General features: G+C 50.9%; 1 protein-coding gene across 2 annotated transcripts in view; it reads left to right on the plus strand.

The window, feature by feature from the left end:
- The window catches only part of jag2b (jagged canonical Notch ligand 2b), a 34,901-nt gene that overhangs the window by 3,266 nt on the left and 3,763 nt on the right, over positions 1–27,872 (plus strand). The window contains exons 3-22 of one of the 2 annotated variants that reach the window (XM_062467367.1): positions 8,330–8,384; positions 13,363–13,620; positions 14,801–14,861; positions 17,456–17,586; positions 18,517–18,636; positions 18,790–18,903; positions 20,051–20,164; positions 21,199–21,312; positions 21,699–21,745; positions 21,955–22,128; positions 23,861–24,023; positions 24,273–24,437; positions 24,541–24,654; positions 25,060–25,173; positions 25,361–25,474; positions 25,604–25,720; positions 25,917–25,944; positions 26,641–26,726; positions 27,256–27,369; positions 27,501–27,616. In XM_062467367.1, coding sequence (XP_062323351.1) covers positions 8,330–8,384; positions 13,363–13,620; positions 14,801–14,861; positions 17,456–17,586; positions 18,517–18,636; positions 18,790–18,903; positions 20,051–20,164; positions 21,199–21,312; positions 21,699–21,745; positions 21,955–22,128; positions 23,861–24,023; positions 24,273–24,437; positions 24,541–24,654; positions 25,060–25,173; positions 25,361–25,474; positions 25,604–25,720; positions 25,917–25,944; positions 26,641–26,726; positions 27,256–27,369; positions 27,501–27,616 — 2,319 coding nt within the window. The remainder of the gene's footprint in view (positions 1–8,329; positions 8,385–13,362; positions 13,621–14,800; positions 14,862–17,455; positions 17,587–18,516; positions 18,637–18,789; positions 18,904–20,050; positions 20,165–21,198; positions 21,313–21,698; positions 21,746–21,954; positions 22,129–23,860; positions 24,024–24,272; positions 24,438–24,540; positions 24,655–25,059; positions 25,174–25,360; positions 25,475–25,603; positions 25,721–25,916; positions 25,945–26,640; positions 26,727–27,255; positions 27,370–27,500; positions 27,617–27,872) is intronic. The other variant, XM_062467368.1, reaches the window with a different exon arrangement.

Here is a 27,872-nt window from a genome sequence, read left to right on the forward strand (position 1 = left end):
CAGGCAAGTCATAATTGGTCATTTCCAGAGAGCAGTCTATACCTGTCTATGCCAGTTTAAGAACATCTTTAACAATCTGTAGTATTCACTCCAAAGTGTCAAAGGCCCCAAAGCAATTTCGTAAGGAACTCCTTCCACTACCTATTTCGGGAAACTGCTCCTTCTAATACTGGGAATACCTCAACTTTAGGCTAGGTTGACCATTTTACTTGTGAATTTGAGGAATAATTTGTGAATTTGTTAGTATTTTCTGGATTAACCCTCAAGCAGCCCAAACCCTAAATACAAACAATGTGCATGTAGGCTGAACGCTATCTAAATTCTGTTTGGAATCCCACGCCTTCCTAGTGTTTGCCCTTCACAACTACAGGTTAGCTGTTTACTTTCCGAAAACAACTGAACAGCTAGCTCCTATATTTGCTGACTGGGCGAAAATGGTGAAACAGGGCTGGAATAGGCTAATTGAAAGTGCTAATCGTATGCTAAGCCTCACGCATGCATGGCAATGAGTCAGTGGCCTCGTTAGGTTAAATGCTGGCCGGTTGTATGTGACAGTCTGGGTGAGTCCCTGGAGAGGGGAGCAGAGACTGTGTGTGTCTGTGTTCGTGTCAGACTCCATGCCGACGGGGCAGATGGGGCACACAGGCCCCGGCTACGCCGCATGTATCAAAGCTGTCCTCGTTCTCACGCCTGCGCCAGCGCACCGCCATCCTCTGATTCCACTCTTGACGAGGACAGAGAAGTGCACGCGGCGAGACCTGCTCCTCTCCAAGCCTCCTTGCTCTGCCCCCTCCATCCCAGTCTGCGCCTCCCCTCGCATCCTGCAGTGTTTTTCCTCCGCCCGTTTGTCTGTGACGCAGCATTCTGGGAGTCTTGCTCGTGTCCCCCGTTACTTCCAGTCCCAGCTGATTTGACGGTGTGCATGTTTTTCAGCGTGTGTGCGTGCGTACGTGCGCCCGATGCTGGTGTTGTAACGTCCAAGCACGCACACACACACACACACACGCTTGCATGGCCTCTCCTCCCCTTTCCGATGTTAAATGAATTGTGTGCAGGTGCTGGAAGCTAGCGTGGTAATTAAAGAACGTCATTACACGGGCAGTTGAATTCTCACTCGACTCGACTCTTGAACCTGTTTGAAATGATAATGGGGCTCAGCTGGAGACGCAGCGCAAAGTGTCTGCTACACAGGCTGCCTGTTGATCTATATCAGTCGCTAACAGGGGAATATGATCAAGCTAATGTTTGGTTTTCATTCAGTGGCAGTCGTTTTGTATCTTACCTGAATTTAAAACGGGCTGACGCAGACCAGATGATTCATATAGCATTCACAAATGACAATTTAATTGGGTTTTGTTGATGCTAATGACCACAGAACAATCATGTTTTCCCTAGCATAGCTTTATTGAGAGAGTGAGTACAAACAAGTTACAATCTCATAGGCCCCGCCGACATAACATAAATTACTGTAGGCTCCTGACTGTCATTTTCAATGTACACCGAGAACTACCTTCCACCACACGGCGAACCCTGTTCAACTTTTGTCTCTTGTATATAATAAGCTCTCCTTGCCGCCTATTGACCAGTTGTGTTCAGGTGTGTAACTCCCTTTTTTAGTGTTCTTGTAGCCATTTTAGGGGTAACCCTGTTTTGAGGGAGTTGGTTTGTGGCATTGTTATTTGATGTGGATGTTTTAAGATCAATTGAGCATGGCTTGTCGCCGATTGGAAAAGGAACAACTGATGATCTGATATAGATTTGTATCCCTGGTGAAGAAGCTAGCCCAGCTCTAGACTGAGATGGAGCCATGGCGTGGTTCTCCTTCTGTCGCTCCTTCTCTCAAATAGACCGATTGTTGGTTTTGGATTGGTTGTGTTATCTCCTGAGGCAATAAAATAACTGAAATTTAAAGGACTAATGGAACAGTGTGGCCTTGCAGTTGCGTACATTTCCGTGTGTACTCTCGTAAATTGGCACACCGAGGGGCGGGGTTTGTTGTATTGTTAGTGCATGGCTAATGACCTTGTTGGCATAGTAGCGGTATGCTCAATGGGCCGTGCATGTACACACACACACAGAGGATTGTGCGTGCCGGCCAAGTGCTCTGCGTTCAGCGCCACATCTCTTGGCACGCACTGATGGTAAACGGCCTCAGCCACGACTGATTCCCATTCCAGAGGTAAGACCTGACGAGGAGGAGGGACAGTAAAGCATCTGACTTGGGGAGGTTTGGGCAATTCATCCCCTTAAGTGTTGCTTCCCAGCCCCGGGGGGTAGAGGGAGCATCTGTAGCTAGGGACCACAATACCTCGTTGGCTCCGAGGCTCCACAATACCCTCCAGAAAGCCATTGTCTAATATGTTTTTGTCCTGTTCAAGCTTAGGGGAAACTGGCAATAGTGGCTGTAGAAATGCGAGACGCTTTAAAGGCGACTTGTTAACAGAAGGGTCATGGGTATTGTGCGAAGGGTGGGACGGTTTCTCGAAAGGGGTGTCCGATAACAAGCAAACTCATGTCAGCATCTGACACAGGGCCACGCAGGTTCTGTGCCAGAGTGTGTGGGGGTTACCCGGTAAGGGGATCGGCAGGGATGTCGGATCTCTCTGTAAGGGGGGGTGGTGGTGGTGGTGGTGGAGTAGTTCATGGGAAGACCCAAGGGTACAAAAGATCTTGTTGCCTCTAAGGTCGGCCTATAGACAAATGAAAATGCAGTGTTGGCATGAAGGGTGGGCGGACCTTGGGCTGCAAATGTCAGTCATCTTCAGAGCTCCAAGAACAGGCCAGGTCAATTTTGAACGTACATTGTCAGCAACCCGTCCCCACCCCTGCCACCGCCACCCACTACCTCAGTGTTTCTTTTGTCTTCTCTGGCCAAACGGGAGCCGCTGGGTTTCAAGGTCCCAGTTCTAACTCGATTGGGGAATCTGTGCGACTCCTGTCAGGGCAGCAGACGCAAGTGTTGCGTCGCGCCTTTCAGACCTGATTTCTCCCGGTCACTTCTCTGCAGCGCTGATGATGGATATGGGGTGTACATGTCCGCCCCCCTGGCAGAGTCCACAGCAGGGACCTTTGTGCACCCCTGGGGGGGTGGGGGGGGGAGAGGTTAGGGTTAAGGGTGCGGGGGGGGGGGGGCTTGATGGATCGAGGGATCGAGTGTTTTTTCCCTTTTTTCAACCACGTGAGTTTAGACAATGCGCGACCACCCTACCTTCCCTTTCCTCTACCTTCTTTTGGGTGGACGCTGTGAGACCCAGTCTAGACGCTCACGACGCACCTCCTGTTTCCCGTTCTGCCTCGACGTGGAGGCTGGGACTGCGCGAGGGAGCCCATTTCAGGAGGGACGGCGCTCATCGACGCAGGATGATGCAGAGGCTACGTCCCCCCCACTTTTTCGGAGGACATGGAGGCTGGCTATCAAGGCTAATCAGAGGCTCATGAATAAGCCCTGAGGGATTACCCTCTGTGCCCCCTGAACAGAGGGAGGATGCTCTGTTTTTAAAGGGTTAAGTTAACCAAATCCACTGTGTTCACCTAGGGACCAATGAGTGCAAATTAGCCTAAAAGGGTGCAAATCACATATCACAATGCGATCCCACGCCGATCGTTGTCAACGGCGCTCCGATGATTTCCGATGACTCTGAATGTGTTGCGATGCATGCGTTGCAACGGGAGAGTGTAAAACGCCGTGTTCTTGGCGGCTCGCACGGCTGGTAGATTGCTGCGCCACTGTTGGGTGCTTTGATGTGAACCCTGGCACGCCACGCAAGGCGGACTGCAACAAGCTAACAGCTGACACCACCACCTACAGCGTTGGAGTGCACTGAGAAGAATCCTGCGGATAACGTTATGTGAAAATAAACCCGCGTGCGTCGATGAATTTTGATCAATGAATCGAGACGGAGCGATGGGATTGTTACACCCCTAATTACCATGACCTTCTTTGATCTCAACAGTAGGCAGCTGCCATCACTGTCTAGTTTTTCTAACCTATTTAGTATATCAGTGAAGTTATAGGAGGACTCAATGGGGAACCAATTCCGCGAATTGTTTTCTTTTCATGTAGTTTGGCTGTGTCACATGGCCTTTCAGTTGGACCGGGAGACTCATTCCTCTCTCTACCTTCATGCCAAACTGGTTCACAGTCCTGGTGATCAGTTGGGTGTTGCCAGTCTTGGATCTCAGAAAAAAATGTCACTCTTCAGCGTTAGCCGTGCCCTGGCGGTAGCATAAACTGGTGTTCACCCTTCTACCATACGAGACGACATGGGTGGCTTGGCTCCCTGAGTCCCACAGACTCTGGTAAAACCAAAAGCCGGGATTGACATCCCAGATTAATGAAGATTACATGTGGCGATTACGGGCCACGGGATGAATCGACGACCTTGTCTTCCTTGGAGGGCAATAAATCAGGTCCCGTCATTGGTATTCCCCATGAGGTTGGAGGCAGGGTAGCGGTGTAGGGGGTGGTGGCGGCGGAGGGGAAGGGTGGGAGGTCACGTTAGGGATGGTGGGTGGCAGCAGCTGAATATTTTTTTTGTCGTTGTCCAAATTGAACGAGGGAAGAGGAGCGATGAGTCGGCGTCGTCTGGGGGACGGCTCGTCTCCTCGAGGTGTTCTGTGGGGTTTGTGAGTGGCTGGTGGTGGTTGGGGTTAGTGACGGGGGCGGTGTGAGCAGGGAGGGAGGGAGGGAGGGGGGAAGATTCTGCTGCCGCAGATTGTCTGCTAATGCAGAGGAAGTCTGTCTCACTTCCTGAGTAGCTGCTTCTTGTGGAAAGGCCGTTTCAGGGAAACTTTCTCAAAACCTCTCACACACACACACACACACACACACACAGTCTGCCTTCTTACAGCAGGGGAGGCGTATGAAAGGCCTCTTCTAGCGTGCCTTGCACTGACACGGTCACTGGAACCCTCTTTACGGGTCACCATGGCAAGGATTTGTGGGTCACTCAAGTTGACAGTGGTTCACAGCAGGAAGGAAAAGGAACCTCGTCCCCTCTCAGTTCCCAGCCAGAGCTCAGCTTGCTCTTCCAAAGACTCAGCAGCACCCTCCCACTCTCCCCTTTCAGTCCAATTTAAGACCTAAGAAAGAAGGGCCGCATGTTTTCCTTGCTTGCTTTGAACAATTTTACTGTTATCTTTTTCTCTTTTTACATTTGACGTTTTGGGCAGAGGAGAGGAAAACGGACTGGGCCGAATTGTCCGTTAGTAGGATGAATGGTGCAACTGAAGGGCGTAGAGAACTAACTGTCCACACCAAAAACAGGGTCTGTGTTCACCTGGTTGATCTGTGTCAGGTAGGCAATTCCACGTTCCGTTATAGGACCCTCCGTTTTCTGATCCCTCATCTGACTTTGAGCAACAACTAGCCCCCGTGCCCCTAAAAACCTTCTCAGCACACAGCCCTGTAATTTAGAAACTACCCTTCAACCCTTTCCCCCCCCCCCCCCGCGCACACACACACACCCCACTCCCCCCTGGCGTGGGAACCTGCACCTGTGGCTCTCCCAGACCCTTCCCCTCCCCCCTCTGGGCTCCTCCTCCAATACCCTCCATGTCTGCTTTTAGTCTGATCCCCCCCACCCCCACCCCTCCCTAGAGCGACAGGGTCTTAAACCAATCACGCTCATTATCCAAGGCCACCTCCAGAGTTCCCAGTAGGAGTAACCCGGGTCGTTTTGGTACATTTCTGTTGCCCGACCTCCTGTCCGTGTGAGCACGCACCACGTTTGATGTGATCAACCACCACGCGCTCAAAATATCCACACTCCTTATTCTCCATGTCCCCTGTGATTTCCAAGGATGGCCCAGTGTAAATCCTCTAATCCTGTCGGGGTAGGCTGGGGTTTTGTCTGCGCCGGTCGGGGAAATCCAAACTACCGTGGAATCTGCTTTTGAAAATGGAAACAAACATGGTGGTGGTGGTGGTGGTGGTGGTGGTGGTGGTGGTGGTGGTGGTGGTGGTGGTGGTGGTGGGGGGGGGGGTGGTGGTGGTGGTGGTGGTGGTGGTGGTGGTGGTGGTGGTGGTGGTGGTGGGGGTGGTGGTGGGGGTGGTGGTGGTGGGGGTGGTGGTGGTGGGGGTGGTGGTGGGGGTGGTGGTGGGGGGGGTGGTGGTGGTGGTGGTGGTGGTGGTGGTGGTGGTGGTGGTGGTGGTGGTGGTGGTGGGGGGGGGGGGTATACATAGTAGGGGACTACGGTCTTTGTTCAGTGGCCTCCTCTTCCCTCCCCCAACGCCTTTTATCCTCCTATCCATCCATCTCTAACCATTTGGGCAGCTGTCACTTAATCCAGCTAATCACTGAGATGGGTGTGTGTTGGAAACGAGACTGGGCTGAAACCCCTCATGCGTGCGCGCGCACACAGCCGCCGTCTGCGCACACACACACACACCTGCCCGCAGTGATCCCACCGCAACTGTGTGCGAAATGTGCGTCAAACACGTTGCTGATAGAAAAAACGCAAGGGATTAAGGAGACTCACACACTTGGTAGAGCATTCTAGAACACATGCATACATGGGGGGGGGGGGGGGGTCACAGCCCATCTACAGATGCTTAGCATTCAAGACCCCTTATCAATGCGCACGCTTAGAACAGGAGAGCCTCCCTTACGCATGGACACACACACACATACACACACGCTGAGACGGGGGACAGTCGGCCCACCCGTTGTGTGTGTGTGTGTGTGTGTGTGTGGGAGGGAGGGAGTGGGGGGGGGGGGGATGGGCAGAAAGGTCAGAAGCCGTGGGATGATCCACGTTCATGTCAAATAATCCATCTTTGGGTTGAACCGCATCTGTTGTGCGTCTGCAGCGGGACGAGCGGGGAGGGTGGTGACGGGCCCACCACACCCTGCCACAACACCCTAACCACCACCGGAGCCCACCAGCGCTTCAGATCCCCCCCCCCCTCCCCTCACCCCTCGGCAACCAGACACAAACCTCTTAATCCCACAACCCAGCAGCCAGCCACCCAGCCAGCCTGCACGTTCCCCAGATCAACAACACTCACCACCGACCCCCCCCACCCCCCCCTCTTCTCTGTCCTTGTCCCCGATGACTCCAACCCTCCTTGATTCGACTCATCTTACTGAAACCACACCAGAACCATGGCCATTGGCTAGTCCCACAGTCAGGTGGTGTCAATGACAAATGTACGCTAGAGGTCACAAACGGGGGGACAACCGACCACAACAACCGACGCGGACACACAGCGGTGACGTAGAAAGCGCTATTTAGGTCAGCCGGTTGCTTAGCAGTATGCCCGGCAGCCAGCCAGCTAGATTACCAGACTGGGGTGGTTTGCCTGGGATACTACGATGACATGGTGTGGCGGGCTGGTCGTAAGCCTCCGCTTGATGTCTGCATGACTCGTGAGATTTGTTACATCAGAGGCACAGCGAAGAACTTGAGGGAGTACTCTACTATGGATGAATTATTCATGTTTCCTTCTGCTAGTATTGTGTAAATGTGTGTAGTGTGCACACATGCAAAATGTTCATTCTTTCTATGGTCTCAACTACTTCACGAGTTTACTTGATTTCATACTTGCTGAAAATGTGGAGATGGGTTTTCTGCTAAACAGACCTAGTTGACATTAATTTCGGAGCATGGTGTAGAATCGGAGCTTGCTTTGTGCATGCAAGGCTGTTGTAAAACCATATTTACTCACTCAAAATGTCTCTGATATGCAAAGTCTGATACATGCTGACTCTTGTACTTCAAGACCCTACAGCCCCTCAAACACACACACCTGCACCCTCTCTAACACACACACACACACACACACACACACACACACACACACACACACACACACACTAGACACCTCTGGCCATTAAGACCATCAAAGCCTGCCTCGGCATTCGTAATAAGAAAGAATCCTGTCTCTCTGTCTCCGTGTGTCTCTCTCTCTCTCTCCTCCGTGCCCCTTTACGGTTCTCTCTCTGTAATATCCTTATTCCCCCTCTCTCCTTCCCTCCACCTAGCTTGTCATCATGGGGTTTCATTCATAGTGCAACCCGAGCTTCCTGTGTTGTCAGGGAACCGAGTGGCATGCGAGAGGCTGTTGTGGACGTGTAATCAATACTGCAGCATCATTATACATTTCTCCTTTTCCTCCTCCTTTTCTACTTGTCTTGACCCTATTTTACCAGCTGTAGGGAGTTATTTTGGTTCTGTTGTCCGCACTTCCTGTAATCCCCCTCTCTACTTTGAAACGTGTCTAATGAAAAGGATGGTCGGATAACATTTTGACTTGACTGACCAATCTTTCGATAGGACCGAAACACTCACTCATTCTCTCTCTCTCTTTCTGTTTCTCTTCCTCCAGCGGGCGTATACTCTCATCGTGGAGGCATGGGACTGGGACAACACCACCCGCAACAGTGAGTACAAGTTCACCCTCCCAACACTGGGCCCCAACTCCCTGCAGCGCTGTGGAGAGAGATGTGTGTGGGTAAGGGAGGTGGGTGGTAGGGTGTAAATATATATATATTTTTACTTGTACAGTCAGGTGAGTTAAGGGCAACAATGGGTATGAGTGGGTGCGTGCTTGTGAGACATGTTTGGCGAATCTCCTTGCTGATTCATTGCTGGAAGTGCCCGGGCTTGCTGGGATCACCTGGCTGTCAGAGGCTTACTGTACTGCCCTATTCCCCAAGTCTTACCAAAAGAACGCTTGGGTTATTTCAAAAACGCTTTGCAGGAGCAAGCGTTGGGTTCAAGGACTAGCTTTGAGTTTTAGAAGCGCGGTTCTTCGTCGACTCGACCTTGCACTCTTCGTTTGGGCGGGGCCTCGAGGCGGCCGCGGCTGTTCCCCTCGCCGTAACGTCTTTTTTCGCGCCGTCCAGCGTGAGACGCGGCGGGGAGAGGACGGGGGCGCTTCTCCTGAAAGGGTCTGCCGACGCCGGGCGCCATCGCTCAGCAGCTGTATCCTGTTTTGCTTTGGCTCGTCCGCTGGGCGGGCTCCTGTTGGCCTCCTTCTTCCCGTCTGAGGAACTGTTCTGGGGGGGGGGGGGGGGGGAAGAGGGTGCGCATGAAGGAATGTAACGAATGCGAGAGGAGGAGGATTGCGAAGCGCACGCGCTGTTGTGTGTGTGTGTGTGTCAACGGATGCAGCCCATGGGATTGTTGTTGTGCGCGCGTGCACGTCTTTGAATCTTCTTTTAGACCTCGCAAACGCAAACTCCACCTTCCTTTGTGTCTGCCCAGTCAGTCTCTCTCTGGCATTTGTATCCGTGAGATCAAAAGCATGTCCTGTAGGTTTCAGACATAACACATTACGCATCAGCGTTCTGTACATAGTTTTTGACACTTCCGCCTATTTTTCGACATTACTTGTGACGGCCCCGTTATATGTAGCAACCCGCCCCTCAGACAAATTGTAAAAAAATGTATCACCTTGTGTCCTGGAGCCTCTATTTTACGACAACAACTCAGTGTATGGAAAGTTATTGATGATACATCAATGAAGGCACAAAGAATGTTGTGTGTGTGTTCCTGAGGAAATTGGAATGTTGCATTGATCTTTTAAAGAGGTGAGATGCAATTTGGTGAAAAATCCCCCCTCTCTTGTAGCTCAAAGGCACCTATGTTCAAAGTGGCAAGTAGAATATGTCAACACCGTCAGCTGACTTCCCTCGAACGAGCCTTAATGTCATGGGTTAAGGAGACGGTACCTTCTGGAACAAAGGTTACTTTCAACTCCTGCAAACGTTCGCATGGGAAAGTCTAGTAGTTGTAGCGAGCCGCTCTGGGAGGTCACCGTTGAGGTACGTTAGCATAGCCTGTCGTTCTGCCAGTCGTGGATCCCATGGTCCTTGGATCCAGTGCCAGCCTGTTTGAGATTGGATTTGCTTACCTCACCTTGTAATGTTAACACATGAAGTATTGGGGGTATTGTAATGTATGCACAGAAGCCCCTTGTGGAAAAGTGTCTGACATAAATCATATACTTTAAATAAACAAACAGGGCCAATCGTCACAGCATTGAGGTGTCCGTTCAGCATTTCAAATTCAGAATCTTTTTTTGGAGTCTGGCTTTTGGAGTCTGGGTTTATCAGGCTTAATGCTAAAACCCCTGCTCTTGCTTTTGAGTGTCATGGCATTTTTCGCCCGCATGGAGAGCTGAAGCCTGGCTTAGACATTTGTCCAAAAGACTGATTGGGTCATCTGGCCATTAATCTAATGGGTAGTCGGGGTGGCAGATGCAAGCTGGTGCCTAATGACTTGTTAGCGAGCTAGATCCATAGACAATGGGTTATCCTCGCATGACACTCGTGTCGGATGTAGGCTAGTCTATATACCAATTGGAGAGGAATGGGTTGTCGGAAAGAACTTTGTGTGAACGTTTATCATGCCATTATCTGCCCAGGTGCATTCTGAATCTACTGGACATTCTGGATATTTCTCTATGACAACTCGGAATAGGATGCCAGACACTTGTGGTGGCCAAAGGTTACTTTCAACTCCTGCAAAAGTTAGCATGGCATCAGTCTTTTTGTGACTTCCATTACCTTGACGTTGAACAATTACACCCTTTGGAGAGAAAGGTCCAAATGGTACATTGGTAATGGAACCATAGTCAAATGTAGCAGTTTGTTGGCCCTTGCAGTTTAAATAGCCAGGTTAATGAGAACATTGGAATGTGACCTGTGTTTGTCTCCTCACCACACACACACACACACACACGCACAGAACTCCGGGGGCCTCAGGAAAGGCTAGCGGCTGTTTGCGTTGTGTTTATCAAGAAGGAAGTGGCGCAGACTGGACGGGTCCGTGTTTAGACACTGACCAGCGCAGCCCAGTTTGTGGACTCGCACCATTGTTCTCTATCAGAAAACTCCGGGGGCTATTTCTGTTATTGTTGCTTAATTCGGCCAACATTGTCATAGCCTTTCAGAGGAAGGTGTGTGTGAGGAGACATAAGTGCCTGTGTGTGTGTGTGTGTGTGTGTGTGTGTGTGCACTGACCTGTACTATAAGCAAAGGTTCATACTGTGTGTGTGTGTGTGTGTGTGTGTGTGTGTGAGGGATGTCAGTTTCAAGCCCAGACCATTGGGGCAGAGGAAATCACTGGCCCCCTATTTCCACTGCGATTGTTTGCAGTCTCCGATCCCACTGTGATAAAGATTGCTTTCTTTGTTGGAGCCGGTGGAGCGACTGGCTTCATGGAGGAAAATGGAATTGTTAATGTGAGCTTTAGCGACAGGGGCTAGTGGCTTCCTCCCCTACATCCCAATGACATTCTGCATGCAAGTCGTGTAGCGACATTAGCATTCCACGCTATAGCAAGGAAATGGCTTGTTTCACATCAGATGAAATGGTTCACTTAGGGTTTGTGCATTTCTCATTTGTCACTGTGAGGACTTTACTGCCCCCCCCCCCCCCCACACACACACACACACATTGTCAGCTAAGAAAGACCTCCTGTTGTGATCTCCTTGTAGCAATATAGTCACACTGCAGAGAGTGAGAGATTAACGTCTTTTCGGATTGTCTTTGTTATAGGGAGGATGGAACTGAATACAGCCTCTTTGTGTAGGGGCGAAAGACTTTCCAGGTGTAACGTCGAAAAAAGAAATGCTCTTTGGTGAAGGGGCGAGAGATTTGGAAGGTTTGAAATCAGAGGAGTTGGAAACGTTTCGGAATCCGACCTCACCCACTGCCTGAGTCACCCAAGCTCTTGTGCCCAGTTCAGACAAGCCACTCGGGAGCTCCTCCTGTTGGTCTGACTGGGTAGGAGAGTTACTCACCTCACGCACCTTGGAACCTGGTATGTTATGAGGCAGGTTCAGGACCTGAACACCTGAATAGGGCTTCTGAGTTTTGACGTCCAGAAATGTTGTCGTCGGAGAAGACCTTTTAACGTTCGGATCCTGACGATTCTTGTGAACTTTGTGAAGTGTTTTGATCATGTTTGAAAAGCGGGCTCCTTCATGAAATGATTACCAGCCCTTCTGGGTTGGTACTTGTACTGTGGCAAGGCACAGTGGCAGCGAAAAGAGGCAACACAACTAACCTAAAACCTCACCTAAAACATAATCATCCCACCCAGTTTTTCAACCTGGGAACAACAACTGCAGCTGGAACTGGAAAGGGGTCTTCCATACAGTTATCTGTTACAGATGCCTTTTCCCGACAGTGCAAATATAAACGTGACAGCGCGAAATGGCGCACACTCACGGATAGCATAACTCGCTATAGCCAAAGAGATGCAGCCATTAAACACGGTCGAAAAACCATCATTTACAAATATGCTGCAAACTTTTGACAAACGGTATGAATTGCCAAAGAAACCTTACATCTCCCAAACTGCAATTCCAGCCCTGTACAATAAAGTAAAAGACGACATTCTGAAGCAGATAAAAGACATCTCCTTTTACTCTGCCACTACAGATATGTGGTCAAGCTCAAATATGACGTCTTATATGAGCTTGACCACACACTACATAACTGCTGACTGGACTCTGCAGTCAAAGTGTTTAGAGACCAGATACATACCCCAGCCCTGTCATTATGTTATCAGTGGCATACAATGGTCTGAAAATTACAATAATATTGTTTATCGCAATTAATTTGGTCCAATATATCGCACAACAAAAAGTAGTTATTGTGACAGCCCTCCAGCTCTTGACCTGTGTCGTGTGCAGAGGAAGTAGGTGGGACTCATCCACGTCACGTAGACCCGTTCCCGCCAACCACCTAATCTGACCATTACCCCGTCTTTTCGGTTGGTATGACCCTAGGGCATAGTTGGTGACGCTAGGGCTAACGTCATCAAGAGTCATCGGCTCCTTTTAATGTTCTTGTTGTTCAGCTGGAAGAACAATGGAGGCGCTGGGTAACGGGTCACCCAGGGCGGGGGAGGAGTCACAAGGGGAGGAGGACGAAGGGGAGAGGACGAGCCCGAGACTGATTTTATGGCCCCTTATCTGGGTCTGCCCCCTCAATTGGCAGTCATGGTGGTCCTTCAGTCTTTTGTTTCCTGTCCTACATTGTAAGGGTGCAGTTGTAAGATGGAGAGGGTGGCAGCCTCGGGGTGTTTGTGTGTTCTTAGATGTGTGCCGCAAGCAGCAGGCCGGCTGGTTTGTCGCCTCATTTGTTTTCTTTTTGACCCGTCAAATGACTTGAACAGGCGGGTTGAACAACATCGGTGTTGAAATACCATGAACCGTTAACATGAATAACCATTGTTGTACACTTCACAATGCCAGTGTAGAGGGCCAGCTCTCAATGGAGTTCCCCGCAGCGCTGTTACGTCTGCCGTCTCCAGTCTTATGACTCGGCGCGTCGAATGGGATCCATTGGCGCGGATCCGTTCGAGTCGGGCGGCCATTTTTGAACGTGTTTCCTTTCCTTCCAGATGACGAGGAGCTGCTGATCGAACGAAGCATCCACACGGGGATGGTCAACCCCGGGGACCACTGGCAGACCATCCACCACGACGGCCCTGTGGCGCGCATCGAGTACCGCATCCGCGTCCGCTGCGACGACAACTACTACGGCAGCAAGTGCAACGACCAGTGCAGGCCCCGCGACGACTACTTTGGCCACTATCGCTGCGAGCAGTCGGGCAGCCGCGTGTGTCTGCAGGGCTGGATGGGCCCTGAATGCAGGACAGGTGAGTGTGTTACCGTTGCATGCTCGACTAATTAGCGTTTTAGCTTAAGCTCGTTTAAGGACTGATTTGTCGTTTAGGTAGGTAGCGAGGTGGAGGCTGGGATGGATGCAGTTGAGGACTACCGTGTCTGAAGCCTTTCAGTGTAATTCACTTTGACTAGAGTTTACAATATCTGAAGAGCTGCCAACTCTCACCTCGACGATGCACTAACCCAAGCCATAACCAGTGGTTTCAAATGAACAGCTCTGTAGTTTGTTGATGGTGCATAATTGTTGAGTATATAAAATATTGAAAGGGCCCCTCAAGTAAAGGTTGGATCCCCAAATGATTCCATTCTTATGCCCATGTCAATATGTCAAAATGTTTAATGTTTTTTTTTTGTTTTTTTTTTGCGATATCTCAAATGAACCAACTGGAAGAAGTATTTGTCCAGTTTAGTTGTCGAGAACAAATAGATATTCTCTCGGTGTGCTCTCAGCTGTGCATTGTCAGAGTGCTGTGAGTGTAAACAGCAGCCTTATTAAAAGGGTCTGTCCCCCGCTTGATAAATGAATGTGCACACTCTTCATCTGCTTTTATGGTTCAGTAATCCACTGTTGGTCTCTCTGAGCACACATTCCTTATTAGTTTGGTAGACTTGACACTTTACACCCGAGGCTGAAGGCAGCTGCTTCAGTCTCACCTCCCACTGACGGCATGGCCTGTTGTCGGTGTGTTTGTGTGTATATGCATGTGGCTAACTTATATATAACGGTGTGCATGGGGGACGGAGGACGTATAGAAAGCAACCGTTCCGACTGCTGTGTTAGACGAGGGGGGGGAGGGGGAATCAGGGGGGGCTAGGTTGTTGGGTTATTGTTGGGTGTGGGGGGGGTTAACAAGCTGTGGTGTCGTCACTAAATCACTCCCAACTGCCCTTTAGAAGACGACGGGTTGGTCCCTTCTAGACGAGGGTCGAATGCCTGAGTCGTAAAGTCGTCTGCTTTGTCACCGGGACACAATGAAGTCTCGCGTCTTGTTGCACTTGTTTGAGTTGCGGCTAATGAGCAAGCCGCCTCCTCCCGTCTCTCGCTCGGCCTTCTTTGACTTTAGGAAACCTACCAGTGTGGTTGATGCTTCGCTAATGTTGTGGTTTTCAGTCCTTCACACTCCCGTTCTGTTTCCTCTGGCTCCCTTACAGCGATCTGCAAGCAAGGCTGCAACCTTCTGCACGGAGGATGCTCGGTCCCTGGGCAATGCAGGTAAAGGCCTCTTCGGGCTCTGTTTGTCAACATCAACATGGTTTGTGTATAGAAATTCTATTTCTGTAGGGGCAGTACAGACATAGCTTGGGGGTTAGCTAAGTTGATGATGTTTGAAAAACCGGATCAACTGTTCCTTTATCCCCGACCAATGGTTTATCACTAAAACGGAAGAGTCGAGGTCGAAAGGGAGGAATCTTCAGAAGCGTGAATACGACGGTTTAAACGTGAGACCAGGAGAGCATTTGGCCGTCGGGGAGCCCCACCTCCTCCCTTGTCAAAGTGTGCGTTCGGCAGCTCCGTGCTCCCCCGGCGGACTCTCCCGCCACGGTTCGGGAGGAAAGGGCATCGGGCCACTTGTATTTATAGCCACCGAAATCTCCTCCGGAATACCAAACATCCCACCAACTCCCTGCGGCGGGGGGGGGGGGGGGGGCTGGGGGGGGAGCGCAGAGTCGTCAATGTGTAAATCTGACCGCTGAAATCGTGCGTTCCACCATCCTCCCTCCCTCCACTTGCATCACCATCCGGGGGGAGGGGGCGGGATGTGGAAATGAAGAGCCTGTGGTATTAAGCAGGAAATGGAAGGAGGAAATGACACAGCATCCTGTCATCCCCTAGAATGCCCCAACACCCCCCCCCCCCCCCCCCCTCTCCATTTTATCATCTCCATCCTACCGGATGGAATGACTCGCTTCACTGGTTACAGGCCGAAACGAGTGGTGTTGGAAAACGGAGGGATGTGAGGTGGGCCACCCAGAGAGGCTCTGGGACAGTGTGGGGCTGACCCTTCGCCCCCCCCACCCCCACATCCATAGTTAAAAAACCAAAAGGAGGGACCTCTTCCTAACTCGGTTCGATGTCGGCTCCTCTGTTGGGAAATCTTAAAGGCGGGTCCTGACCCTGAAAGGCAAATTAAACCTGACAGAGGAATGCGAGCAGAGCGGCCCTCGCAGTTCAATTCAGAGGCGGCATTTGTGCCGCTACATGTACCGACTGAGGGTGGGGTGTTTACCGTGGCCTTTTTTTTTCTCTTCTTTTCTTCACATCAAGAAAGAGAAGGTAGCGAGTAGGCTTGCTTCGACACATTATCAAATACGTGCCAAGTTCATAAATCATTATTGGCGAGTAGTGCGCTCCGACGCCCACTCACACGGCCCTCTCAAGGTTTTGCAACCCGGGGCTGGAGACAGGAGTGTTTAGGAGTACTTGATTTGAACGCAGCCCGCTCCGAGCCCACACGCCTACATGCGATACCAGTAAAGGGGTATCCTGGCAACCCTGAGGGTTGAGTGTACACACTGGGTGTAAATGTATACTCAGGCACCCTCTGGCAGAGACTGGAAGGAACTGTGAGAGGTTTGGAATGGGGGGGTGTGGGTGGGGGGAATTTTCGAATCCATCAATAGATTCAGTGAAAGACATTGGTATTCAACCCTCTGAGATAAACTGTATAAAATATGTTTTTTTTAAATAGATTAGATCTTGACATGCCTATGCTTGTCACATACACTCTCTTATCACTGCTCATGTTGCCATATTTCACTCGCCAACCACAGTTTAGGAAGAGGAGATTACCAGGACCCAAAAATCTTTTGACTGGGAACTGAAGATTGAATGGATGCATCCCGCAAATTCAGCACGGCCGTCGCAAGTCATGGTTCTACAACTCCCGCTAGCATTCGCTTTAGCATTAGCATCGGTAACCACAAGGGACAACCACCTAGCACGGCCTGTAACGACACCGTTAGCGTAACGTTAGCATTGGAGCTACCACAGTTGAGCCTCGTCCTCACGGTGGGAAAAGCATGCCGAGTATGTCTGGACCTCCCCCATCTCAAACAGTTATGGAGACCTTAAGTACCGTCAGCGGCAACCAAAGAGTTGTAGCTGTAGCCGGTGCCGTCTGCAGGATGGGGTGCTCCAAAAATAGCTCCGAATTGACAAGACAGCTGGTTCAATGGCTCCCTCAACCACTGGCCTTGAGTGGTCGAAGCTAGCCCAGCTCCTTAACTCAGTCACTGGCATACGCGCACACACATTCTGTAGACAGAAGTGTACATTATGACACACACATGCACACAGTCACTGCACACACACACACACACACACTAACATTCATAGGTGCCCTTCACCCTGGATTGTTCCCCGCTACTAATATTAGTTGGCAGGAGGCCTTGAAGTGGATGGATGGATGGATAGTAGGTGTAAAGTTGTGCTTCCCACTATGACACATTCCCCTGAAAGACTTGCCCTAGCCTTGCAATAAAGAAGCCTGTCCCCTCAAACAATCTTCTCACTTAGGAAAATACTTCACGGTAAATCCTCCCTGGCTCTGATCTAATGCACTTTAATTAAAACCGATTTATCTCCTTGAAAAGTGGCCCAGTTCATCATCTAATGGCCGCGAACTGTGTGAGCGTGAATCAACACGTGTCGAGATTTAACGAGGGCAATGACATCAGCCGTTACCGCGTTTTGCACCCTTCGCAGTCGTTAACCTACACTAGAGCATACAAGTTAACCTGTAGTTGAGCTGTAATGACTGTTCCACGGGAGCCATGTAGTGACGGCGCCCCCCTTGTGTTCGGCAGCTGTAACTATGGCTGGCAGGGCCAGTTCTGCGACGAGTGCGTGCCCTATCCCGGCTGTATCCACGGGACGTGCGTGAACCCTTGGCAGTGCAGCTGTGAGAGGAACTGGGGTGGTCTGCTGTGTGACAAAGGTAGGTTTGAGCCCTTCTCCCCAAAACACACTCATACACACACACCTTCTTGCCTCTTGAGCATGCTGCTCAAGAGGTATACAATACCTGGTGAAATCAAGTTCCGTTCAATTTGAAGAATGTCGTGGTGTCGCTCTCTGGTCTTAAGCGTACTGGTGTTTTTAGAAGTGAATTAGAGACATTCATTAGGAAGAGGCAAGGGAAGGACGTACTTGCCGCCGCAAGCCTTGCAAAAAGCAGTGCACTGGAACAAATGAGACAGTCTCTTAGCTTTAGCAGATTTGCCAGTTCCAACACTGTCAGCATTATTCTGGCTGACAAACTCTTCCCCCCCCCCCCCCAAATCAGCCAGGCGATATCTGTTTGTCATGTTTGTTTTCTAGTCAAATCCTATCTAACATCGCTCACACCTAGACAACTCATAGCCCAAGACATATCTAACTTCTTGGGGCCATGCTTGATGGAGTTTAACTGTCTAGCATGATTCCATTGGTTGCATTTCACATGGTAAAATCTCTCTGTCATACACGCTCCACACAGCACTCATCAGTACTTCAGCATTTTCCAGCTGGTCTTTGCCTTCCAAACAAAACGTCTACAGTGCAGCATTTCTACGTCATTCGAATTGAACCACTTGCCGTTGGGTTGTATTGGTGGCAACTGAATCCCCCCCCCCACACACAGCTCTGCCGGCTCCTGTGGACGTGCAGGGCCGAGGGGGGGGGGGGGAGAGACAGGGCACCACAGCTAGCCCTGTCCCTTTAGGCTGAGCTGCCAGCGCGCTGTCCTGGAGAGAGTTGGGATGTGTGCAATGCGTGTGTGTGTTTCCAGGGCTTGGATAGACATGAGAAATGGGTTGTTTTTTTCAACTCGTGTGTGTGTGTACGCACATCTCCCTCCCCCCCCCCCCCCCCCCCCCTCCCCGTCCAGATCTCAACTACTGCGGCCGACACCAGCCGTGCGTCAACGGAGGCACCTGCATGAACACGGAGCCGGACGAGTACCACTGCGCCTGTCCAGACGGCTACTCTGGAAAAACCTGCCAGATCGGTGAGAGGAGCACAGCATCGAGCCGGGGCCCCCCTCCTCCTTCAGTGTTTCACCTCATATAGCTTCTGTGGCACCCATCCAGAGCCCCCCCCCATCGGCTCCTTTCATCCCTCGGTCCCCTTTTTGAACTTTTGGATGTCTTCCTCTCTCTAGCCGAACACGCCTGTACCTCCGACCCCTGTGCCAACGGGGGCACGTGCCACGAGGTGCCCACCGGGTTTGAGTGCCACTGCCCGCCGGGCTGGGAGGGCCCCACCTGCGCCAACGGTGAGAACCTCCTAACTACTGGCAGGAGTTATGACAAAAACAATTGTCTACCCACCCCCTCCCTCAGAATAACGGGTGACTGGGTCTCTGTTCTTTTTACCTCTTGTTTTCACTTCTGGCTTCACAACCCACTAGCAACCTGCATCCCACTGTTTTGTGTGTGTGTGTGTTCCGGTGGGGGGCCTGGCCTCATAGGGGCCAGGATTAGACACACCACTGATACCCATCAGGGGAAGACCCGCCGAGGAAGGATTTACATAATCTGCCATCGCTTTGAACCGGTCCCGCATTGGAGGCACGATGAATTGTGGACATGGCGTTGTGTTGTTGGGTTTTAAATTCACCTCCTACACACGCACACTCCCACACGAGGTCCTGCCTAGCGCCTGTATGCGTCTCAATGCCGTTTGATTCCCCATCCTATCTAGTCCCCCCCTCCCTCCAGCACACACGCGCGCACACACACACATCACGACAATGCTCGCATCTACAACCCCCCACCCTCCACATCTGCCATATCTGTCAGGACTTGGCAACCAGGGTAGAGCCCATGCTGGAATTTGGCACCAGACTCTCTAGTTCACCAAGGTGCCCCCCCACCCCATAACCTCATTTTCACTTTTTACTCCCAACCTCACATACTGTTTTTAGAACCCCAGACCTCCCCTGAGTCCCTCATGTTTATGTTGGTGTGTGTCACCGAGAGAGAAAGAGAGAGGGTGTGTGTGTGTGTGTGTGCGAGTGTGTGTGCATGCTGAGGCGTGTGTGTGTGTGTATCTCCCTTTTATGTCGGTATTAAAAGTGCACGGATATATCTTTAATAGGAGCTAATCTGCCAGGCCCTGGATTACGCTAGCAGATAATCATGTTATACCACCGTGACCATCTACTCTCCCTGCCTCTGCCTCTCTCAAGAGACTGACTCCATTTTGCCGTCTCATTTCAGTCTCCCGTCTACCTCACGGCCACCCTACTATCTTGTCTTCCAACCTCTCCTCCCATCTTTTTTTTTTTTTTTTTTTTTCTTCTTTTCTCTGTCCACATCACACGTATTTAGCAAATTCTTTTGACTTTTCTCAAAGCATGTTTTCTACCCGAGTTGCTTGTCCAATCCTCAAAGTGTTTGTGTCTCCCCTTCTGTCCTCAGACATAGACGAGTGTGCGTCCAGCCCCTGTGCCCAGGGCGGGACGTGCATTGACCAGGACAATGGCTTTGAGTGCGTGTGCCCGCCGCAGTGGGCTGGGAAGACGTGCCAGATAGGTAAGGGTCTGAGGAACCGCCGTGCTGCTAGGCAACCCCCCCCCTGCAAAAAACACCTTCATGAATGGAGTTTTTTTTTTTTTTTTTTTTTGCATGTTCTGATTTCATGCATTCAGTCATTTTGTTTTCAGTTTACAATGCTTGCCGACGACCCGGCCATATCGAAACGGCAAGATGTCAGTCGTCTTGTTACGGTAGCCATTATCCTGAATGTCCAGTTACTGTACGATGTGGCCAACCTACGGTGGGTGGTGGGGGGGGGATTGGCGCCTAGTTGTAGCAAAGACGAACCCAAGACGTCGGCTTCGTCTTACGAGACCGCAACCCATCTCACTTTACAGCCAACAAGACCTCACCTACCTGAGCAAGAGTTGGGGGGGGGGGGGTGTCTGATTCCAGAGAGGGACAGGTGTGCGAGTGAACAGACTTGCACTCCCGTGGGACGGCCCCCTTCTTGAATATTTAATGAGCACACAGGCTTCCTTTCAGTTTTTTTTTTTCTTCTTCTGGGAATTGGGAAGGGAAAGGGGGGAGGGTGGGTGTAAGAAGATGAAAGGGTCTCGTGTGTCACCTGCTGTTTTCGATGGGATCGGCTCCACAAATGAGCAGGGGGGGACACAGGAGGAGGAGGAGGAGGAGAGAAGCTGAACAGGAAAAGCCGAGGCAGACTGCTGCTTAACGATGACGTTGCCGTCGGTGCCCGGGATGCACTTCAGGATGGTGGTCAGCCCAGGTTGCCTTTCCTGTGAGACATGTGGCGAAACAAACGTGTCCCGGTTGTCTGCGACTTTGTGAAGAGAGGCCCGTTTGACGGAAACAAATACATTGATGCCATTTTCCATTTGTCATGCGGGAGTGCGCAGCAACTGCGTGGCGTTCCCTGCTTTCTCAATGTAACTTGTTGGCGCCGGTGTGTCAGTGGCGGGCCTCAATGTGTGATTTCAGCGTCGTCTCATTTATCTTCCTCGGTATCGGTCTCTCTCTCTTTCTCTGACAGTCTCGCCTGGTTTTTTCTTTCTTTTTTTCCTTCACAGATGCTAATGAGTGTGTGGGGAAGCCATGTCTAAACGCTTATTCTTGCAAAAATTTAATTGGTGGATATCACTGCGACTGCTTTCAAGGATGGTCCGGAAAAAACTGTGATATCAGTCAGTATTGTTTTCCCTCAAGTATCCCAACATCCGTCTCTCTTGACTCTCACTCTTGCCCCTGTGTTTTTCAATCCTCTGCTGTAGGTCTCTCCTTTTCCTTTGGGCACTTCACGTAGCAACAATCCCTTGTCACTGGTCTTTAAAACAGCCATTTTAATTCTCTGTTGTCCGCTGTCGGTCTCTGCACAGGACAAACACAGGACCTCTCTGGCTTCACTTGCATGCTGGGCGCTTCTAGTTAACCAATTATTTGTTTGTAAAAGGCTTGACTAACTTTCATCTTTGATTCATTAACACTTGCATGCTGTGATTCAGTTGCAGTTGCCAATGTGCATGGTAATGCGGACATTTGTGTCTAAAATCTTTCTTCACCCTCCTCACAGATGTAAAGGGCTGTCATGGACAGTGCCAGAATGGAGCAACATGCAAGGTAACTATAACTTGATTATTTGTCCCCATTCATTTAAGGACCTGTCTGCTGTAGTTAGGTGGACCTGCAAGGTTCTAACATGAATAACCAAAATGTTATGTAACCTAAATGAATCCAGCACACAAATCCGTTTTGAAGCCTGTTTCCATGTTAATGTTGCGTTCGCGAAGCACGTGTTTTAATGAGGTTTCTTTTTGTCCGTCCTCCAGGAGGCTCCACGGGGTTATCGTTGCCAGTGCCCGGCAGGGTTTGTGGGCACGCATTGCGAGATTCAGCGCAACAAGTGTGCCAGCGGGCCCTGTCACAACGGCGGCCGGTGCCACTCGGTGCTGGACGGCTTCGTCTGCGAGTGTCCGTCTCAGTTCTCCGGGGAACTCTGCGAGGTGAGATTCCGGTTCTGGGTTGAGGGTTCTACTTGGTTTACTTGGTCTACCCCCTTTAAAAAAAAAAATCTAAGACCGTTTTTGAGAAGACCCTCCCTCGCCGTTTAAAGCACTATTATCAGTTCCCTGTCCGCGAATAGGCTGTGCTATTCACAGCATAACAGGTAAAAGTACTCTCCCAGCAGTCTTTCTCTCACAGGCTCTGTGTGGCGGACACTGAACGTGCTGGACAGGTGCCAGGCCTGACTTAGTGATGGCCTAAAAATATGAGCCCCCCTTGAATGAGTCAATTGGCTCACTGCCTACACACTCCTAACAGGGCACTTAGAAAGACACACTCACGCCTACCGTGACATGTATCCTTTATTAGACCCTAATGCATTCCTAAATGGTACAGCTCTCCAAGCACACAACAAGGTTCAATGTCACGCATGACATTGTCAGCTCAAAGAGCACCGTAATGTTGGAAAAATGAAGCCTCCGATGAAAATGTTCACAGGTTTTGAGCAGATTCTATATTGTAGTTTTTTTTTTTATTCCCTTCGATATAAACGCCCATTCGTCATGGAAAGGATGGCCTCTGCAACCGACGAATGCTGATGCTGTCATTTGTTGTGAGAGGTCTTCTGAGGTCTGTGGAAAATCCAGTATCTTCTACTAAAGTGTGTTTCCACCTCAGACGGATGGTTATTTATGGGTCTCGAAGACCTCGGACACGTTTGTTTACATCCCACTGACGCTCTCCGAAGTGTTTCAGACCTCAGGAAAGCCTGCCCGTTAAACAGAATAGAATAAATATCTCGGACCTGTCATTCATGTTCAAATAAACACAGTTTTGTATGTCCTTTGTGCGTTTGGGGTCCTCGTGAACGTACCCACGTGCCTCTGCGCGTGTGTATGCTTGAAAGAATGACCCCAGTGACTTTTTTTGCTCACCCCGTTTCTCGCACTATCGACGTCTCCAGTCAATACCTTAAATGGCAGCAAGTGAGACCCATCGTTTACGCTCAGAGTTTTGTTCAAGTGCTGCATGTTCCCCTCCAGAGGACGTAGCGTGTGGGCTCCCGTGTCTCGGAGCTCCACGCTCTGTGGAAGCGTTTTGGTGCGTTAAGCAGGCGAGGCGTTAGAGCCGCAGGTGGATCCTCCGTGATGAGCTTACGACGGCCTCTCAGGGCTTACCTCGGGGGCATGTTTATCTTCGTCTCTTAAAGAAGTATCGCCTTATAGTCTCAGGGCCTTCAGCTCAGAGCTAAGCTCGCCCCCCCCCGCTCGCGATCCGACTCGCGACTTCGTTCGGGGTGGATTTTCCCTTTTTTTCCTTTTGTCTCATGTCTCCGTCGCCCTCTTTCACTCGTACGACTCCCACGATAGTCGTTGCCGTTTGATCTGCTACTACTAAACACACACACATGCTCTCCCACTTGGGCACTTCTGACACCCACATACACTTTCTGGAAATGCTGCTTTCATGTGGTGGAATTCAGGCTGAGTGGGAACACAGAAATGTATATGATGTATATTGTCATGAACCCCCCCAAAAAATCGAATGAATTTGAAATTGTTTGGTGTGTATTAATCCTAATTAATCATTTTGAGCCATGAGAATAACGATAATGATGATGCTCAACAACCAGCATGAGCAAAAAATGACAGAATGACCAAATCACATATTTCAAGTGTTTGTTTGTTTTTGGGGCCACCTGATTGAACCTCCTCCTTGGTCCCCCTCCAGGTGCCGAGCTGGTCCCCCTCTAACCCGTGCGAGCCCAGCCCCTGTGAGAACGAGGCGTCGTGTCACAGCTTGGTCGGGGACTTCTACTGCGCCTGTCGCGAGGGCTACGAAGGCAAAACCTGCTTGGACCTCAAGGACCACTGCAGGACGACCCCCTGCCAAGGTGCCCACCACTTAGCAGCCCGCCATGAAGAGCATTATGAACGTAGTTTCCTCTGGAAAACGTTTTTTTGGTGTGACCAGCGGTGTTTAAGAAACCGTAACCGCAGCATTGTAGATATTAGCTAAATGGTGTACTTGTATACTTTCAACGGTTTCTTGAAATGGCGAGTCAGTTGCATTTTTATTGCTTGTTAGTTAAACCAGATTGGAAATGATGTCAAGGATTAAATCCCCCCCCCCCCCCTTGCAGTAATTGACAGTTGCACGATCACTGTGGCGACCAATGAGACGGCAGAGGGGGTGCGTCACATCTCGTCCAACGTGTGCGGCCCCCGGGGGCGTTGCATCAGCCAGCCGGACGGCAACTTCACCTGCGCCTGCGACCCGGGATTCAGTGGAACCTACTGCCACGAGAGTACGTCCCGCTCCTGCCTCTTCCTCGCCGCCTGCTGTCCCCCCCCCTCCGTCCTCTGATCCTAACGGTCTTTTCTTATCGCCCCGTTTTGTGCTGGCACCAGATGTGAACGACTGCGTGAGCAAGCCGTGTCGCAACGGCGGCACCTGCATCGACGGCATCAACTCGTTCCAGTGCTTCTGCCCCGACGGCTGGGAGGGCCGACTGTGTGACCTCGGTGAGTCGGCCCTCGTCCTCCTCTGCCTCCTATTGTCACACTGTCAAGTGCTTCACGTTGCTTTGATGGTTCAGGTACAGCTACGTTGGCTCAGAGGACCGAGGTCCGTAGGGTTGACCACGCAAAGACTCCTGACCCCTAAAGCGACTCTTCTGCGCTCCAAACATAGCTCTTTTTGTCGACTCGGTCTGCAAGCGCGGCCTCAAAGGGCACGGCGACTAAGACGACGACTTAAATGGCGACCTAAGACTGCTTACCAGGGAAACGACTCTCTCTAAGACAGCTAGATGAAGTATCAAAAGTTGGCCTAACCTCTAATCTGTGACTCCTCCTTTTAATGTCGACCTGCTTGAACACACACACACACCTTGCTAACCGCACACTGTTTCATCTCTCTTCCTCCAGATGTGAACGAATGCGGGCACAACCCATGCAAGAACGGAGGGCTCTGCTTGGACCTGGTGAATGACTTCTACTGCCAGTGTAGCAACAACTGGAAAGGAAAAACCTGCCATTCTCGTGAGTCGACTGTCCTGATTCGTTGTTTCAAATACAAAGGTAGCTCTGTGTCTTTTTCCATCTGTGCCTGGGCTCGCGTACTCATACGTTTTCGTGAAAGTGTACTTCCACGTGTGAAATGGAAATGTCTGTAGAGCCTCTGTAGTGTGTAAAACGTGTGTTTTAACTCCTTGCGGTTTTACCTCAGGCGAAAGCCAATGTGACGCGAGCACCTGCAGCAACGGGGGCACCTGTTACGACCACGGAGACGCCTTCCGCTGTGCCTGCCCCTCAGGATGGGGTGGCAGCACCTGCAACACAGGTATGTGTGTGTGTTTGTTTGTGTATTTCAGGCCATTAGCGTTTGTTTCTCAAAGTATAGTCCCGGACCTGTCCCATTTTGAGTTTTGTACGCTTAGCTGTCCTCTTCTCCATCTCCTTCCCACGTTAGCCAAAATCAGCACCTGTGCATCCAGCCCGTGCTCCAACGGGGGCACCTGTGTGGGGGGCGGAGACACCTTCACCTGCATCTGTAAGGAGGGCTGGGAGGGCCCCGCCTGTGCCCGCAGTGAGTGCTCCATTTCAGTCCCACCACGGTCACCGGTGTTGCCTAGTCCAGAGTAGCTACTTATTGTCAAACTCGACACCTAAATCCATGGAGTCAATTCACGGAATAGTTAGTCGTAAAAATGAAATTCCATAAATATCTCGATTTGTTTATGTATATATGTTTTAATATTTGTTTTTCTTCCCCCTTTCCACAGACACCGATGACTGCAACCCTCACCCATGGTATGTAACGGTCTTAAACGGTCCTCATCCTTCCCTCCCTTCTCTGTTCAGCTCCTCCCCTTTGCTGTTCAACTCGCCACATTGACACCACCCCATGGTGGTGTCAACTCTCACATATTCAACCACGCACACAGAGGCCCTCTACAGCGGATATGGCTCAGGGTTTATGGGGTGGTGGGAAGACTAAGGGGGTAGGTGTTCCTAAATCATCCCCAAATCCAACCTAGGGGACCAGGGGGGCTGGGTTGAAATGAATGGGGGTGATGGGGGGGGGGGGGGGGGACAGACACACACACAATGAGATCTCCGGTCCTAAAAGAGTCCTGTCCCGCCCCCCCCCATCCCCCAGAGAGAAGGACGTGGAGGAAAGGAGAGACAGTGACTTCTCCTCCCCCCTTTTCCTTACTGTCATTCTTCTCCAGTGACCTGGTGGGGGGGGGGGGGACAGGACAGGACACAGGGTGGGGTCGTAGGGGGGAGGGAGGGAGTGTGGAGGAGGGAATCGCAGTTCCATTAGCATTTGAAAGGCCTGTTGGGGCGGTATTGATGAGCGGAATCGAGCCTTTGTGACTCGCATACCTAGTTTTCACACACAAACACACGCGCTTTCCTTTGTCCCACTGATCCGGGAAGGAATGCGTCTCAGGACAGCTGTGGGTTTAATAAGGTCTCCTCTCGTCCTTTCTCGCTGACTAGCTACAACGGCGGGATCTGCGTCGATGGCGTCAACTGGTTCCGGTGCGAGTGCGCCCCGGGGTTTGCCGGACCCGACTGCCGCATCAGTGAGTATTCCACACGCACTCCTTCTAGAACCCAATTCCACACCTAAACATTAGACCAGGATGTCCCCCCCCGCCCCCCCCCTCCCTTGCCTGACCCCTTGACCTCCCTTTCTATATAGAGGTCATTCCTTCTCATTCTCCTTCTGTGTCTCGCAAACACACGTGGGGAAGAAATAAAACCAGAGTGAATCATTCAGTGACCCTGAAATGCCTTTCGGCTGTCTCGAAACTTTACTCCACGCCAGTTTTCTCACACATCCTGAATGCTTTCCAAATCACAGCCTTCAGAACTCTCCACCAGCCCGTCCGTCCTCAAGCGACGGAACCGTTATTGTGCTGTGTCCTTCGGTAAAGAAAACGCCCAAATGTATTTCTGAGGAAAGCAACGAGTCGCAGCCCCCCGCACCCAAAGAGTTTGTGGAATGTTTTTAGTCGAGCTTGCCATTGTCTTAACTTGCAACTTGCGCTATCCGTTCGAGTGCCATTGTGGTATTGAATGCAAATCTCCTCGCCTTGGTCCCTCCTCCAGACATAGACGAGTGCCAGTCCTCCCCCTGTGCGTACGGCGCCACCTGTGTGGATGAGATCAACGGCTACCGCTGTCTGTGCCCGCTGGGGCGGACTGGCGCCAGGTGCCAGGAGTGTGAGTTTTTTTTTTTTTTTCTACAGCCCTCATATCTCACATGCTCAAACAGTCTTGTGCACCTATGTGTGTGTGTGTGTGTGTAGAGTTTACTGAAGTTTCCCAATTGATGTGTGTGTGTGTGTTTGTAGTTATAGGTATAGGGAAGACTTGCCACTACGCTGGCCTGCAGTTTCCCCACGGTAGTCGATGGGAGGAAGAGTGTAACAACTGCCACTGCGTCAATGGCAACGTGGAGTGTACCAAGGTAACATTACACCTATGTCCCTTTGGGCACTCGATATACTGTTCATTCTCTCCCGCTCCCTTCCTCACTGAAGACTGCATCAAGGAAATCTATCATTTCTTTCTTTCGCGCTATCTCTGTATCGACTCAAACTGTAATCCCTGTCACGATTTTTGGTTGTCTCCTACTTGAACTTCTCACGACAGTAGTGTCACTGGCCCAAATCGACCCACCCCCTTAACGGAGAACCATGTGCCCCCCCCCCACCCCTTCCCTC

Source organism: Osmerus eperlanus, chromosome 8 (assembly GCF_963692335.1).
Source record: "Osmerus eperlanus chromosome 8, fOsmEpe2.1, whole genome shotgun sequence".
In the NCBI taxonomy this organism is placed as follows: domain Eukaryota; kingdom Metazoa; phylum Chordata; class Actinopteri; order Osmeriformes; family Osmeridae; genus Osmerus; species Osmerus eperlanus.